This window comes from Centruroides vittatus, unplaced genomic scaffold, assembly GCF_030686945.1.
Source record: "Centruroides vittatus isolate TY-2023 unplaced genomic scaffold, ASM3068694v2 contig_918, whole genome shotgun sequence".
In the NCBI taxonomy this organism is placed as follows: domain Eukaryota; kingdom Metazoa; phylum Arthropoda; class Arachnida; order Scorpiones; family Buthidae; genus Centruroides; species Centruroides vittatus.
Genome location: NW_027122605.1, coordinates 1,620,524 through 1,639,591, shown reverse-complemented (window position 1 = coordinate 1,639,591; position 19,068 = coordinate 1,620,524). Strand labels below are relative to the sequence as shown.

The 19,068-nt window shown below is 30.5% G+C and overlaps 2 protein-coding genes across 2 annotated transcripts in view; both read right to left on the bottom strand.

The window, feature by feature from the left end:
• LOC136984439 (heat shock protein 60A-like) overlaps positions 1-14,440 on the bottom strand; it is a 181,905-nt gene extending 167,465 nt beyond the window's left edge. Inside the window, exon 1 of the mRNA XM_067281425.1 lies at positions 14,428-14,440. The gene's annotated coding sequence lies outside the window, so the exon portion shown is untranslated. The remainder of the gene's footprint in view (positions 1-14,427) is intronic.
• The window catches only part of LOC136984411 (uncharacterized protein K04H4.2-like), a 47,044-nt gene continuing 38,955 nt past the window's right edge, over positions 10,980-19,068 (bottom strand). The window contains exons 10-11 of the mRNA XM_067281379.1: positions 11,943-12,039; positions 10,980-11,873 (exon numbers count right to left, since the gene is read on the bottom strand). Coding sequence (XP_067137480.1) covers positions 11,185-11,873; positions 11,943-12,039 — 786 coding nt within the window. The 3' untranslated portion in view covers positions 10,980-11,184. The remainder of the gene's footprint in view (positions 11,874-11,942; positions 12,040-19,068) is intronic.

Genomic DNA, 19,068 nt, shown 5'->3' with positions numbered 1-19,068 from the left:
TGAAGGGAGAACTATCCGCAAATTATTTCCACTTGTCGACGGTTTCCAAAACTTACTGTTTTAATTATTTCTGAAGTTATTTGCTTAAAGTGTTCCACATTGCCCTGTGATCCACGTCGCCCCATCATACCATAATACGGTTTTGTTCTAATAGGTTAGAAAATTAGAAAACCTTGCATAACACGGTGTATTTCTGAGGTTTTGTTTAGGATAATATCTTGGAATCTTTTCAATATAAAGAATAGTTTAGACTTAATAGTCGGAAAAACAATAGACGATAACAACCAAAAATGAATACCAAAAGTCTTTGCAATTTTAAATACCTTTTTGGATTCCTCATCGTAAGTAATAGAAAATGGAAAAGTTTTATCAAAATCGACCTACCAAATTTTGAGAACGAACTCAATTTTTCAAGAAAGAGGCTTTCCTAATGCTCTGCCTCAAAAATGGAAAAGTACTTATTATTTGGATTGACAATAGCAATAAAAAACAATCTTATTAGATATCAATGTTTAACTACATTGAGTACAAGGTACTAAAAAGTTATAATCATTTAAAAGAAAATGGAGAATTTTTGTCAATTCGGAGTTTTTTGCTAGTGAAGATTTTTAAGCTATATAAAAACCGCTTTTTATTATATAAGAATTTAAGGGAAAAATTCATTGTTTGATAACGAAGCTTTCAGAACGCAGTCAAATAAATTTCAAAAATGTACTAAGGAGAAATCTATATGCTAAAGAAAAAACGTCAGAAGGTATTCTGTAATAAAGAAAAATCTGATTGTGCTTAGCAACGATGAAGAGAAGAAAATTAAATGAGTATACAATACCTAGCAAATGTATAACAATTTTTAAGAAGTCTGTTCAGTTATTGATGTTAATTAAAATTTATATTTCGCATTTAAGATAAGGGCGACATTATGGATATTACTAACGAAATACTGTCGTATATGTATTTCGTAGATAATTATTCTGATAACCAACTTACTAATGAGACGACTACAAGTATATGATCAAAAAAATCCATAAGAATCTTAAGCCAAATCCTTAAAATTTACTGTATTTTAGTCTCTTGACAGTTATACTTTTAAAAATGTATAATCATACTTTAATTTGTTAGTTTCCATTAGAGATAGAATTATATTTTGTTTTTGAAAGTCATATAGAAATTAAGAATATATAAGTTTATTATTGCATTTTTCACATCGATATTTATGTTTAATTTACGTATAATTTTATAAATTGTATACTTTCGATAATAAAATACAACTTTATTTTGATTAAAAACAAGTTGATTAATGTTTACGTAATTTAGTTTACCCAGTGGCAGTTGTTTGGGTTCAATGGCTTACCCAAGCAACTGTTATCGATTACGATAATGAAAGTCATTTCTGTGTAGAGTACGAAAATAAACAAATTTATTATTTAATAATTATAATTATTAATTCATATTTTCAATTTACGAATAAAGCAAAGGTTGCTTTAAATAAACAAGTAAAAATAAATTCAATTCTAGATAATAGGCTGTATTTTTGTTTTAGGTGTTTGACTATTCTTTCCCAAATTTTTCTGCAGTATTTTATATGTTGCGTCATACAAAGTTTCCACTATTATAGTTAGATCTAATTATTCTGTATTAACAATTCAATTTCTTGCTTATCAAAAACTTAAGATTAACAATATTTTCATAAATTTAAGATATTGCATGCAAGCAATACAACTATTGTTTATCTCATGAAGATACGAGTAAATGAGTTAAAATACATTCGTGAAGAAATGACTAACACCAAAACACCTTCAATAAAGTTATCGATAATTTTAAAGTGCATTTCCATTTTATGTTTTTGTATTCTACTATTTTAAAATAAATATTTCAAAAATACCTGTTTTTATTGCAATATTTTTCCTTATTTTCTGTACAACGATTAATCGGAAATTAATGAATTAGTTACTATTACTCAATGTATTCTGTACGTAATTCATTCACATAAAATGTATTATAAAATGTTATTTATCTAAATTTTATATTTAATACTTAACATTTTCTAAATTTTTAAAAGCCATTTTCATGTTACGTCAACATAAAATATTCGAGTGTATATTTTAAATGTAAACTAAATTCTTTCCATGGATCGAACACAAAATCGCAATACTTTAATACAATTTAAATGATTTAAGAATCAATATTATTATATAAATTTAAACTACATTACACTTATGTAATGTATTAGATTAGTTTTGAAATATTTAAGTGAAAAGTAAATTACAACGGTTAGCACAACCATTGTAATTTACTTTTCACTTAAATAGATATTTACTTTTCACTAACAGTAGATATTAAATCTCTAATATATTTTTACATTAATAATTTTCTCTAATTAAATTTAAAAGATAATAATGAATATCTAATCGTAAGATAATATAATAAATTTTTTTGATGAAACTTTTCCCATACAAATTTTAGAAGTTATATTAAGATAAAATTATGAATGCTTTGTTGATATCAGAATTTGTATTTTCTTTATCGGGACCTAACTAATTTTTAATTTATGTTTAATTGTCACGTGTCTGCACTTGTTTTATAAATATTCAACTTTATGTTTCATCTAATTTATTTAAATCTGTTCAAAAAATATAAAAAAATCTGTTCAAGTTTATGTTTGTGTGAATATATGACATTAATTATAATTCATTTTTCAGTGTGATCAGTGCATGATTAATGCATGATATTAATTAATAAGAAAATATTGCCACATGTAAATATAATTTTTCTTATTATATGAGACCATCGAAAGTTCAATTTTCAGGAACTTTCCGCGTATTAAAAACTCGAATTTTTCATTAAAAAAAATAATAATAACTTTCTTCCTGTTGTTGTTGTCACAAATAATAAATTATAACTTTTAATTATATTGTTGCATTGCCCAACGTTTACCTGACTACGCAACAAAATAATTACCTCTAAAATTTTTACTTTAAATTAAAATTTAACAAATTACTTTAAATTCTAATTCAAAGTTATTTATTTTTTAATTTAGAAATAGTTTCAACACGATTATTATAAAGGGTTATAGAAATATTTATAAAGTCATTATTTTATTATATTTAATTAAGAACCAAATATAGGCCCATTGTGATTATTTTGTAAAATTCTGGAGAAGAAAATCTTATAGCCTAAAATACTACTAAGAATTCATAAATAATTAGAAGTATAATTTATTTTCTAAATTAATTTTTCTCTCATAGATATTGATAAAATCTATTACATGATTTAAAATAGTCATTATATAATTCAATATAATATAAACCACGTTGCCTGGACTTTCGTCCCATCTCTAGGAATTTTTTGAATGGTAGATGGGACCTTGGGACTCCTTTAAAATTTTTGCTTTAGTGAAAATACCTTTTATTAGTGCAATTACTTGTTATGCATTAGCATATGCATAACATTAGTATAGATGATACCTGAACGTAATTTCTGATATTACTCGTTGTTATTACAAATTTTATATACATACGTATATATTTTGTGATCCCGGACCTGACGAAATTTCGAGTCTTGAATTTCGTCGATTATGTTAAAAATTTGGCGAAAAATTTTTCCCGCGATTGTTAAATGTTAGGGGATATGATCGTGGAGTCACTTCCTTTCACCGGTGACACATTGAATATGTCACCAGGAACAAAATCGGTATTGGACGTGGAGATTTACTTTATCAAAAAAGGGCAATGGAAGAAAGAGGGCGGACTCCCAAATAAAAGGGAATGTCCGATGAGGACACAGGGAGTTCGTCCGCATCGATGAGAGTTCGCTGATCCTCACCCATGTGCAAGTGTATCCCCATCGCCGATCCCACCTGCAGCCGCCGTTCGCCGGACAATAACTGCCTATATCGAATATTCGAACTGTACCATTCAGGAGCCTTACCTTCCTCGACCCATCGGAAACCTCCCCACGCGTTCGTCCAGACGATCTACAACTTCCCGACATCAATCAAGAGTTCAAAGGATCAAGCATCGTAGGCCAAATTGTAAACTTTCTCTCGGCCAGCGACCCGTTAAAATAGTATCTAATAGTAAAAAGCCTAATCAATTATGTTACGCTATATAAGCTTTATCCATTATATAACACTATGAGTTATCCTATGTATATATTTGTAAATTAGCTTATGATAAAATAAACGGGGATTTTTTTTCGTAATCGAGTTGTAAAGTGCACTTCTTTCACCCAATCTGTTTCCTTCCCGAGTCCAAGCGCCTACAGACGCCACCGCGCGGCAAAAGGTTTCTGTTCAAAAAGACACAGTGGTGTCAGACTAACAACTTTGTCATCGAAAACGCGGCGTCGACCCTTTGGTCCTGTGGTGTGGAAGCATTGTCACAATATTATATATATATAAACTTATACATATCTACACACACGCACTTTGTATTACAGTATATACTGTTTATATAGAGACAAGGCTCGACTTTCATAAATAACTTAAGCGTTTCTGAAGATGTATGCCAAAGTCGATGCATATTATAAAGGAAGTTCCGTTCTTAAAGTGATTTAAAAAAATTATAAAATCTTTTACTAAATAAGGAAAGTTTTAATTTTTCACATCGAATAGGTTACAATGCACAAGAGTATTTAAAACATTATAGTCGTAGATTTAAAAAAAATGAAACAACAAAAATCAATTTTTACAGATGGTTTTTTGATGTTATCGTATAACTTTAAAATTCTTAAGTAAAAACCATTTATAATAATAATAATAATATGGCAAAAAAAATTATTTAATAATTTATATTATAATATACAGTATACTATTATTTTATTAGGTAAATACTTTTTCTGACAACAGATCATACATTAGCGATCAAGGTCCTAGATTATTCTAGGACTTTGTAGATATAAGGCCTAGGACCTAGGGCTAGCGCTATACTCTCAAGTACAGTTAATGTCTCAGGTTGCCTGTAGATGGCGTGAGAGTGTGTGTTAAACGAGAAGCAATTGTTTATCTATTTGATTAGTAGGTTCTCGTTTTCAAGCATTTTTGAAAATTTTTTCTACTGTTCTGTCAAACAATCTTATTCGTAATTACATTTTTTAATTTTATATCATGTAAATAAAAAAAGAATAAGTGCATTTGGTTTATAAAATAAATTAATAACATGATAATTTTAAATTACAGATGAGAATTAAATTACATATAATTAAATATCACGGCATCACGATTCAAAATCACTGTCGATAATGTTTAAAAAATTCATTTTTAAAATTTAATCTACTCATGTTTATTTTTAACATCATTATTTAGGGTAAAAAGAACGATTTTTTCGTCCGATGGTTCTTTTTTAATTTTTAATATTTAATTAGAAAAAATTTGTAAAAATATTAGAATATATGCTTTTATGTGATAATAAATTTTTAAAAATTTTGGAAACAGATTGTATAAACTTTGCGGGAAGTGTGTTCTCGTAAATACTGCGTTTATAGAAAAATTATTGGGCTGCAATTTGAAAAAATGTAGACCCGCTGTCGTCACCTATCTACCTGTCCTTCCTTAATCGCGAGAAAGGAGTTAGATGGATGAAAGTCGATACCAGAAGTGAAAAGCTTAGGGCAGAAGACTTAGATATACGAATATCCAGTTTAGAACGGACGTAACGTTACTTTTCTCCCGAACGGAATTAGATGGATGACCGACACGACTTTATTGCTAACAGGAAAAGTATGATGTACAGTACAGGGGCAAGACCACCACTAAAAGAATTGACGAAAAGTTGCAGCTCGGCATTATGACCATTTCAAAATAAGTAATGACTTGTTACAATTAGTTTGGTTTATCTGGTTAAGACAACGCGACACGTGAGCGATCTGCTGAGGGGATGCATCTAGGGAAGACTTTTATGAGAAGTTGGACCCTATTTAGGTGTTACTAAATCGGAAAACTGCTCTTGGCTGGCCCGTTGGCCATGCCCGAATTCACGACAAACTACAAACTAACTACTCGTATTCAGTGGTTTTGTCTACTCGGCTACACTTATTAAGAAAATATCGTTCGAAAAGCAAAAATACGTGTGGAAAGTGCTATGTGCTACCTGTCGCAGTAATTGAGCGAATGTAATTTATATTTTTGTTTTGTTTGGTAAGAATTATATTTAGTTTATGATTTTGTTAAATTTTTTACCAATATATGGCGCTACGTGTAAATCGGAAAATTGAATGTAGATAGAAATTAATTGATTTACAGAAATTCAATAGATATTTTGGGGTGGGATGTACGACATGATCTAAGTTAGAAGTATTTAAGCGGAACCACCGAGTTTCGTAGCAATTGCTCAAACGGCCTAGGAGTGTATAGCGAAACAAAAAAACAAACAAACAAACATCCTCATGTTTATATATAAATTACATGATTCCTTTATACTTATGAAACAGTTTAAACACAGCATCCGTGCTCTTCAATGAAAATATCTTTAGAAAGTTTTAGCATTTTGCAAATATCCCTTACATCTGTGTTGACAGTTTCACAGAGAAGATTAATTAAGACAACTGTAGTGTTTGTACCAGAGCCCCTTTAGCCGCCACTCGAAAACATCGAGTGACGTTTCCACTTCCCAGGACGAGGACCTAGGGGTTGGATTTCGGGAAGCAGTGTTGGTGTTATGTGACGGTGTCGTTTACTGTAACGAAGCGTGATATGTAAATGATTGAATGCGACGAAAAACTAAATAATGGTTCAATTGTGAATGTTACGGCGAGGGGTGTTTGTAAGGATGTGTTGTAATGAAACCGTCGAAATCGTTTAAATAACGAAATTCACGCTTCTCATCCTCCGCATAGTGCAGTCGTGCACCGAAGACCTCGATGTCTTTCTATTTTTTTTCCGCTCCTCTGCCAACACCAGCGTTACGTCGTCGGTCTTTTTTCTTAGGTCGTCGTCTAGCTTGTCCATCAATTTGTTTCCGGATTCTAAAATTCGTTCCGATTGATAAACTAATACCCACCTGGCGCCGAGGACAGCTTATCGCGGTCCAAACTGGGTCAGATGGAGCGTGTAATTTGTGGTATACCTGGCGTTAATTGAGGATTTTTAATTAACTATATTAATTAAAAATCCTCACATTCGAGCTCCCGGGTTGCACGTCAAACGAAAGCGTGCTCGCTTCCGTTTAACGTGCAACCCGGGCGCTCGAAATTCTAAACAATAAATGGCGAAATAAACGGTTTTACAATACAATGATTGTTTCTGTAATAATAGCATCGAAACAATTATTACATTTTCAAGTCAACTGTATGATTTATTAATTCTGTTTTTCTATTTAGTATTTGAATATTAGTTTGTCTTCCTACAGTTTCAAATACCTGTCGGCAACTTATATAACACAATGTTTGGTGTGGAAAGCCAGATGAAAGGTGATAGAAGAGAAAAGAAAGACCGCCGATATGGTCGAGTCTGAGGAGGGTATTAATAGTAAGGATGGGTGAAAATAAAGCATAAGTGTGCTCAAAAGCACTCTTATATTATTTCAAATTTCAGAAAGAAACTTTTACCGCATTTACATCTTATTTCATTTATATTATGTTATCATTATTTTTACATATAAGAAATATGAATTTGAAATCTTAATAAATAAATATAAAATGTACTCTAAAGCGTATCGAATCACTTTTTGATATTTTAAAATACGACACCGACAAAGGCGATTTTGAAAGTCATCGATGAACTTTTCATTTCATTTTCGGTATCTGGAAATTAGGTTCCAGTCTAAAAAGTCTTGTAATTTATACTTATTAATTTAACGTTTTACTACTTTAGTAGGCGTTCAAGTAAATACTGTATTTTCTATTTGTTATCTAATAAAATTTTACCCCTGTCAACAAAGGAACCTACTGTGCAAACTGCTTTTTATTCCGATAATTTTTCTATTTTGAAATAGATTTTTCTATTTTCTATTAAAAAGATTTTACAAACTTTTTGTTCTTCCCGTACTGCACTTTTCTTTGATGATTAAACCCCCAGTTAAAAAGCAAGGGAAATAGCAATGTAAAAGCAAACCAGTGGCTGAGTGGGTAGAGCATTACCGCTAAACAGATGCCTAATACATCCCTGGACCTCATGCCATGTGGTATTTCTTTCTGTCGGGGTATGTAAAGGACACGGTTTATGGTCGCACTGTCTTCGGAAGAGCGCCGGAATTGCATTAACGCTTCAATTCTGACAACCCAGAAAATCATCCTTAAAATGCATGAAGCTAATTAAACAAATGTTGTGAATTAAAAATGTATTATTATGTATTATACTGTATATTAAGCTGAGATGTGCTCAGCTGTGCTCAGCGATGCTGGCGTTGTACAGTACATTGTACAGACTAAGGAGGCTATATATCACCATATAACTTTAAAATTCTTAAGTAAGAATTTTAAAGTTATATGTTGATATGTAAATCGTCCAAAATATATACAGCCATTTTTTAACTTTTGAGAAACCTGTTCTATGGTAATTAATAATTTGGTACCGTTAAATCGTTTCCCTTACTCTAAATTGGTGTTTTCTTACATTTTCGGGCAATAAACAGAAATTTTAAGCTTTCGCAAGTATGTCGGTTTACTTTAGATAACATCAAAAAATCATCTGTAAAAATTGATTTTTGTTGTTTTGAAAGTGGAGCCTTGTCTTTATATATACAGTACTACAGTATATATATATATATAATTTAATTTGTCATAACAAGCAGTAATATCAGGAATTACGTTCAGGTATGATCTATACTTATCAAATAATTATACAATTGTACACCATAACCTTTTGTTATGGTTTACAATTGTACATATCGGTATATAAGTATCATACGTGAAAAGTCTCATATTAGTAATAAATATAAGTTAATAACTAAGAAATAGATTGATATGATATCATATAATACAGTCGTTTGCAAAAGTTTAAGACCACACATAGAAAAAGCAGATTTAATGAAATTTTATTGCAGGGGCTTCTTGGTGATCGTACAACAATTTTTCTTATCACATGGTCACCACATGGAGATATTTTTCTCGGGCGACTACTCCTCTTTCGGTTAGAGAATTCTTCAGAATTTTTAAATTTACTGATAGCTTGACAAACAGCTGTCTTGCTCATGTTTACTCTAGAACTTATTTGACGTTCAGAAAAACTATCTTTATGCAGTGTCACTATATTTCTGCCCTTTTTGCAACAGTGAGGGAAGGTTTCTTACCCATTATAATAGTTACAGTATAGCACTATCTATGCCAAAATCGAGCCAACAACTGCCGATAAGCCGCACGTGCACATTTATTTATACCAGCGTAATGAGTCGGATGCAATCAACACACGAGATGATATAAGGGTGGATCAAATGAAAACAGAACAGTAGCCAACCACATCAGCAGCCATTATTTATTTTCAAATGTAATCACCAAAATTACACAAGCACTTGTCCCACTGTTGCACCAAGAGGTGAATACCTCGTTCGTAGAAAGAGTTTGGCTCAGATCGAAACCAGTTTCGAACAGTGTCCATGACTTCGCTGTCCGATTGAAAACGTCGACCCCGCAATGCTTTTTTTAGCGGACCAAAGATGTGAAAGTCACATGGTGAAAAGTCGGGGCTGTATGGTGGGTGTTTTAACACACTCCACCGAAACTTTGCAAGCATGCTCAGTGTGCAAGTGGCCGCGCATTGTCGTGGAGCAAAAGCACTCCAGAGGACAACATTCCTGGCCGCTTGGCTTTGATTGCTGCACGCAAACGTTCTAGGGTACCACATTCCTCTTCTTTAGTCGCAAACATGACGCAGACTGATTGCCTACCGGACGACACTCCTGGCCGACTGCCAGCTCATACCAGACGGTTGCGCGCGCTTACCAAGGGTGAGTCCATTCCTCAATAGGGTTTCTCCTCTTTCACCTAACGCTCTGCATCTACACACAGTTTTGTTACACTCACATGCACACACACCGAATTATGACCACTGTTCCGTTTTCATTTGATCCAACCATATGTAATAATCTACGGGAAAAATGAGAAGTGTAAAAAACTGGAAAATGGCTAATTGTCTTAAACTTTTACAAACAACTGTATATACCTGTATAAATTATAAATATTTTATACATTTTATATTAAATATATAATTTATACAACTATATATTATATCATATCATATCAATCTCTTTCTTAATTAATAACTCATATATATTAGCGAGATTGAGGCCGAAGTTTTAAACGCGAAAACGTGTACGTCGGACGTTTAGCACCGCTTTCCTGTAAGCCTAGAAGTTTGACAATGGCGTTTGGAATGTCGAGCATGATTCCACTGACTTTCCAAAGGCCATTGTCAAACTTCTAAGCTTACAGGAAAGCGGTGCTAAACGTCCGACGTACACGTTTTCGCGTTTAAAACTTCGGCCTCAACCTCGCTAGTACCTTCAAATTTCGTCTTTTTGAGCATCACGAACATAATCACGGCAAAGTCGACTTTTATCTATCACGTCCACTCGAAATATAAACCTTTTAATTTATGTGAGAACATCTTCAATTATTTTTTGAATTTTTAAACATATTCACATAATGTATTTGGCATTTGTTTAGTAGTGAACGGTGTGCTTGGCTACAGCAGTGTTTCTCAAACTTTTTGGTCGGCGACCCCCCTTTTTGCACTTAAAAATTTTAAAGGATTCCGAACAATGAGTATGTGTAGAAAAACATCCCGGAGGGAATGGTTAATTGAAATTGAAATAAGGATTTATATAACAAAATCTACTCTATCTTATTTTAAACTATATAATTGTTTTTAATTACTTTTTAAATTCTATGTTTTGTAAATAAATTAAATAATTGAAATAGTGTATATATGTATATATATATATATATTCTCAGTACACCTATATGCCTCTTTATTAGTTTATTTTTCTGGATTTAAATAAATTGGATTAAGAATGTTTTTAGTTTTAAATAAACTAAAAGAAAATACATGCTTTAAATGAACGTAATGAATAGTTTATTAAGCAAAACAAATTTAAATTTTAACATTTATTAAATTTTCGAAAATTGAATTGCTATACATTATCGTAATGTTGATTACAAACAAGTTGAAATCATTTTAATCGAAAGTTAGTTAATTACAAAGACTTATACTTTCAAAAAATATTCAAAACAATTGCATATAACTTGGAAACTTCAGTTTTCGATCTTAGATCGTTTAATTGCTGGTTTTTTCTCAAACCAAGAAATAACATCGAATCCATTGGTACAGTAACCTGAACTATCGCATGTCATACCACTAGGGCAACAATGAACTTTATCAGAGCAGCATACGGCTTGTGGAAAGGGACAGCATCCGTAAGTGTTAGACCCTATCAAACAGCAAGTATTTTCAGAATTGCAATAATTGCCATCTGGGCACTGTACGAGATCTACCGAGTTTCGCTCCAATGACTTGTATTCTGATAAAAAAATTGAGTTTTTCTGGATGTTTGGAATCTTCTTTGGCTCCGTGTTAGATCTGCACAACCCTGAGAAATGACAACTATACCCTGGTGGACAACAAGTTTTCCTATTGCTGCAACAGACAGCATTTGGAAAAGGGCAACAACCTACTTGGCCTGCATTCATCGGACAACAAGTCGACCAAAAAGGACATAGTGGACACGAATACGAGTGGCTAACTAAAGAGAAAGATTCTCGGAGAGGCTCTAATTTTGTTGTAAAATTATGTTTTCCGGTCACATCTGGAGACTTCACGCAGATTCTAAATTGATCTACGCAGATATATTCGTCTGGACAGCAATGCTGAAGATCTGAACAGCATACTGCATTTTCCAAGGGACAGCATCCATATCCTTCGTTAGCCTGGCAACAAGTTTGACCTAAACATCAAATTTCAATATATTAATTAAGTAAAACATTAATCAATGAATTAAAAACACAAACCCCACCTTCTTTGCATTGATATTTAGAATCTTGACAAATTGCCTGTCCTCTGATTATCGTCACAACCAATAACAATATCAAAAGAACAAAAACCTTCATTTTCTGAAATAGAATATTGTATTGCTTCATGTTGTTAATACTTTAATCTTAAAAAGTATAAAGCATAGTTTCGATATATGGAAATGTAAATTAACAGTATATGGGTTAATAAAAACTTACATTACGGAATGATATTTATGGACTTATTTGCGAAGAACGTATTACACAGATTTACATTTTACAATAATATTTTCAATTAAATTTAAAAGCAACGTTCAGAAAAACTACACTAAAGTCTTAAAACATTCAATTGCAATATATTAAAAAATATTTCAATAAATATGGACATTAATCTATAAATTTGTTCTGTTAAAGGTCTACTCTTTCCTTTCATGTGTACATTATTCCCAAATAATGTTTTCAACATATTCATAAAAAATAATGAACCAAAGACGGTTATTAATGTTAGGTATTACCATATTATCTATTAAAAATTAGTTATTTGAAGTCTCTACATGTAAAATTTGTATACTCACCAGTTTTTAAACTGTAATTAAACGAATAATGAGGATTTTAACTCTTTCATAAAAATCACACTTATATATTAGATTTGAAAATTCTGTAGATAACCTTCAACGAATAACAACGCGTATTAACAGTTAGATAATAAAATGAGATTAAAATTTATGCAGAGAAAGGTCTCTCGCTATTCACCTTTAAAAGTAAGGTTAATGATAAAGAAATGAAAGTATATTTGTATCAACATTTTTAACAAAATCTCAATTGAATCTAAGTAAACATTACAATGTGTTATGCAAGATTTTATAAATAAACTGATTGTTTTCTACGCCCCGTGTTTTATTTAATTTATTTTATTTTTATTTATACGAAAAACATCTCAATTTTTCTTATTCAAACGACATGCAATTAAATCTCTGACGAAAGTGATATTATTAGAAAAATGCGGAAACAATCGAATTTCGTGCAATCGAGTGGTCTAGCGTCATCCTCTAATAAAAAATTAAATTATGCAAAAACGATTAATTTCTTGATTTAATTGGTATGCTTTATGCTAAATAAAGATAACCGATAGCAAAAATCGTGAAGGCTTGTCTAAGAGCTTCATAATGAATCTTCTCAACAACATCTCGTATAAACTTTACGTCGCTTAAGATCTGAGAAACTGAATTAGTCAAACATAAGCCGTAATTAGCTTTAGGATTCGAACTCACAGAACAGTTCTTACAAAAATGTAAGTTAAACAGACATTTCATGACTGATAGATTCGTTTATAAAGCTGACTTCTATGTGACCGGTACTGTAACGATCTTTAGGTGGTACTGATATTACTTTCGACATGAGACGGATAATAGTTTATAGTTTTTTGATTATTTTGGAAAAATGAATTGATCCATTAATGATTCTGTAATTTTTTGAATTAAATAAATTGATAATAACAAACAATAATTGCTCTTATTCCACTGCTGTTCTCAGAAACGAGCAATACTTTCCTATTGGAACAGCCACCTCACCGAACCATGGTAAATATGTTAACGCGTCACTGAGCAACTTTCTCAACTTTCTCTTTTGTTTATCATGCTATTCTTTACAAAAACAGTGCGCCCCTACATTGGGGCACTTGGGCATGTGCCCTTCTTTTGGTCTCGGTTGCCCTTTTTCTAATACCAAGAGGGGACCCAAACAGCAGAAAACTCGTGTCTTCTAGCCTATTCTGCAAATATAAAAGAAGCTAATAAATGATATTTGTTCTTTGATGCCTGCAACTTCGTCGTATGTTGACCAAAATCTCATTCCTTGATTTCAAGGCCAAGTTAGGCCCAAGTGCAACCAGCCCCATCTTGTGCGAACGCTGATCTGACGTTGAACAATAGAGCTTAAAATTTCTTTTGTAATGTAAAATACTTTATTTATCGCTTGTACCCTCCCTCTTTTTTATAGTCTGTGGGCACAGCTGCACAGAAGTACATGTACTGTACACGATGTATATAATATTAGATAAAACGTAATTATGTTATGCATCTATCAAGTACAGTAAGTCCTTAATTAACGTCTTAGGTACAATTTTGGAAACGGGACTATAAGCAAAATGACATATAACGAAGCCAATTATATCACAGGCTAATTGATATAAGCAAGAATTAAGTAAGAGATTAAGTATATTTTTGGCCATAAAAGCAACATTAAATTTCTAACATCCAAATATTTCTAATATGCACTTGGTGAGCAATTGGTGTTTATATTACATTCAATAAAGATTAGGAAAACATTAACAAACATAGGAAAGACAGAAAATTATTTGCCAAATTTTTTTGTTAATCAGTAATCTAAGAAACGACGGTGGTAGAGGTAGTGAGGGTTAATGTGGACGGAAACTTAATCATGAGCGCTTTCATACCGCGTCATTTATTGTGTTGGACTTTTATTACCGAGCCCTTTACGAATTTTTATTTTACAATAGTTTTCATTCATTCGTTTACTCACTTTCCAACTTGCTTATTTCAATTCAGGGTCGCGGATGGAAGGTGCTTCTCTCGGCAACCCAGGGTGCAAGATACCAACTAGTTCTAGATAGAATGCCATATCATCAGAGGACGGATTCACATACATACTCACTTATACCGAGATAATCTTCATACGCTAACTAACTTAATATGCACTTCTTTGGAATATAAGTAAAAACCGGTGTACATGGAGAAAACCCTTGTAGACACGAGGAGAACCTCCAACTGCACAATGACAATGGTCCTGGCCAGAAATCGGTTTGTTCTCATCAACTACGTTATTCAACAACCTACTGTATACATATAAAAAGTTTTGTAACAACAAAAAATTTCTCGAATGAATTATTTTTCACTTTAAATCGTTTCACATTCGTGAATAAGCAGAATTATGCCAAAAAGCTATGTTTTAGAATTTAAAAATTTACTCTGAGAAACAATAAACGGTTTAAAATAAAAAATGGTTTTTTTAATATTCAAAATTCGTTTTGTCACGAGATTCCACTCATTATCTGACACACGCAGTACATGAAATACGTTTTTTTAAATACTTTTTTATGTTTACCAACTGTCTTAGAAAATAATAGGTTCACTTTCGCATATGTAATCGGTTGCGCTGCGTTTAGATAATTATGTTGAATCTTGTCTGGTCGCAATTTAAATTGTTCATTATAATTCAAAAATTTTAAATAAGAAACAAAAATAAAGAAATAATGAAACGAAATTACGAATTCTATTACGAAAAAACATTAGATATTGTCGTGTCAGAAGTTTTAGAGGTGAAATTCAAATACATTTCTATAAAAGATAGCTTTTTATTTAATATTATTGTATTGACAAGACCTAAAATTGCAGTCAGACTTATTTCTTGTTCGACTTAAATTCTTAATCTCTAATATTTCATGAAAATTTTCGACACACATTTCTATTAAATTTGATATGATTTTTGCGAAATCTCGTAAAAAGTAATGTTTAAATATGTTGAAAACATTTAAAATCATAATCTTTAAGCATAAATCTTTCTCAAGATATAAACTTGTTTAAAAATTTAAGTAAGTTTTTCAAACACAAAATAAAAATAACAATTATTATAGATATTTGCCTATTATACATTAAGTTGTTTGAGGAATCCCAGTAAATGCGTGCAGAATTCTAGGATTATGCAAAACATTACTCGAATGTAATTCGACACGTGGAACATAATTCGATTTAAGGCTTGTAAATATTACAAAAACAAGATATTATAATTTACATAAAACAGAAACAACATAATATTCAACATAAGTTATTTAAAAATTTATTTAACAATTATAACAATTATATGAATGATAAAAAATATTAAATGCACAAACGGCACTATAATGACACGTAGAAACAGAAGCGCAATGAGAATTTTTGTATCGATAGACACAGGAAACTAATTAACAATCACTAACTAAATTATCTGATTGGTTCTAATTAATGTCACAAAGAACTTGGATTGACACGAGTAACTAAATTAGAGCCAAAAATAACTTATTTAATTAACTAATTGCGAATTTTATTGCGATTGTACGTGGCCTACATGTTGTGGTATAAGCATTAGTTCTTTACCAAATATTTCTTCGTAAAAGCGAAAAAATTAATCCACAAGGGAAAAAAGCCAAAACGAAACAGATATAAATTCTCATTATATATTAAAGCGTAAAACAAATATATACAAATTGGAGGAAGCGTATATAGAAATTCCCAGTATAAAATGTTATAATTACTGTATAAAATATTTAAAATTAGTTGTATTTTGATAGGTTTCTAACCACAATATCTAAAAATATTCTTATGTATACTTTGTTAACAATATCCATTTATCTTTAAGATAAAATACGTAACGTTGAATATTTTTATTTATCTTGTATTTCGAAATGCCATTTAATTTTTATATTGTAAATAATTTAAGAAATTATATAATATTGTATTTAAAATTTTTATATATAACTTATTATTATTATTATTTTTTAAAATCTGCTTCATTTCACATAAACAAGCATTTATAGATCTACTTTCAAACATTTACTTGAAAATATTAAGCTTCTTTTTTCGCTTATCGTGATTGTAAGTTGAGAATTCCTAAATGTTAAATGTCTCGATTTGATTTATAACGACGATTCTTCTAATGAAAATCATCCTTCGAATTTACCAAAATCGAAGACCTTATATTGTAGAGTCCGCTTGTTCTAATCACGTATATTATCGCCAATGTTAGTGTTTTGTAAACCCTAAGTTAAAATAGGCTATGCATATAAAACTTCATTTATAATCAAAATTTTAGTTATAGCTATCATTATCTTCAAGTAAATTGTATTTTGAAGCTGTCTTTTCGCTCTATCAATTTAAAAATACGGTTGTTAATGTACGAACATTATGAATCTCAACCAGTGTTTTAAGCATTAAACATTAATCACTTTAATTGTTATTTGCTTGCAGTGCCGTGCTTAAATTTATAGACATTCTTATCTCAATTATATGCAATGTTAAAGACGCAAAAAAATATCAAACAAGCAACATTGGGTGAATTACCATTAATTAATTCTGATCATTATAATTAATAAATATTTCAGTTTTGAACTTTTTAATTGTCTTAACATGCTATATTAATTTTTTAATATTAGTCAATGAGTCAAGAATATCCATTAATTGTAGTTTTATTTACTTTTATCGCTTAATGGTATCAATCGGTTATTATTTTCAGATTAGATGAGTCTCAAAGTGATTACAATAAGTGGGTTCTACTGTAATACTCGATGATTGAAGTTATTTATAACAACATCCTTTCAACTGCCCACGAAAGGAAGGAACAGAGAGATTTTTGATTAATTATTTTTTTTTATAAAATAAAATAATTCAACTGAAATATATAGTAAAATAAATAGTAAAATATAACAGTCAATATAAACAACTGTACTAATTAACGTCGTTTAACCATAGGAAAACAAAATTATATCCTTCAATACTTAATCCTAAAATCCCAGAATTTTGTTGCTCACTCGAAATAGATTTTCATGAACAAAATCAAATCTAAGTTACAAACGACATGAATGTAATCCCACCTTAACGACAATTGATTTATAAAAATTCTTTACCTCAATAATTTAACAGAGGATACTTACAGAATATCACTCTGCATAAAAAATATTTTATAAAAATTAATATCCACAGTTGAAAATAAAATTAATTTAATTGAAATAAATTCAATTTTATTTTAATTATTTCTAGATTTAAACGTTTAAAACATATTTTTAAAAAACTTTTGTTATCCAAAAACTATTATTTTTTTGATGTCGATAATAACAGGTTTTATTTTACAAACAAAGGATGAAACAAGAGGAGTTGATCCTGCAAGCCCCAGTAGCCTCTCCTGAATCTGACTCCAATTAAAAAACAATAAAAAGAGACCTGCTGCAATGTGTGAAAAGTGTGTGTCTGTATGAATGTGTGAACACAGTTTTCTCCACCTCGTCCTCACAACATCTGACTACCCGGCATAATTGGTGACTGCTCCATTTTTATTTATTTTTTACGGTACAGTACGGTTATTTTATGCTGCGAAACGAATTAGATGTTTTAACATGTATTTTTATAAGAAAATGCGTTTCGTATAACGGACTTTTCACTTAACGGACATGCACCTGAAACGCATTAAGTATATCATATGAGGCACCAATGTATGATGATCAGAATTAATTAATGGTAATTCACCCAATGTTGCTTGTTTGATATTTTTTTGCGTCTTTAACATTGCATATAATTGAGATAAGAATGTCTATAAATTTAAGCACGGCACTGCAAGCAAATAACAATTAAAGTGATTAATGTTTAATGCTTAAAACACTGGTTGAGATTCATAATGTTCGTACATTAACAACCGTATTTTTAAATTGATAAAGCGAAAAGACAGCTTCAAAATACAATTTACTTGAAGATAATGATAGCTATAACTAAAATTTTGATTATAAATGAAGTTTTATATGCATAGCCTATTTTAACTTAGGGTTTACAAAACACTAACATTGGCGATAATATACGTGATTAGAACAAGCGGACTCTACAATATAAGGTCTTCGATTTTGGTAAATTCGAAGGATGATTTTCATTAGAAGAATCGTCGTTATAAATCAAATCGAGACATTTAACATTTAGGAATTCTCAACTTACAATCACGATAAGCGAAAAAAGAAGCTTAATATTTTCAAGTAAATGTTTGAAAGTAGATCTATAAATGCTTGTTTATGTGAAATGAAGCAGATTTTAAAAAATAATAATAATAATAAGTTATATATAAAAATTTTAAATACAATATTATATAATTTCTTAAATTATTTACAATATAAAAATTAAATGGCATTTCGAAATACAAGATAAATAAAAATATTCAACGTTACGTATTTTATCTTAAAGATAAATGGATATTGTTAACAAAGTATACATAAGAATATTTTTAGATATTGTGGTTAGAAACCTATCAAAATACAACTAATTTTAAATATTTTATACAGTAATTATAACATTTTATACTGGGAATTTCTATATACGCTTC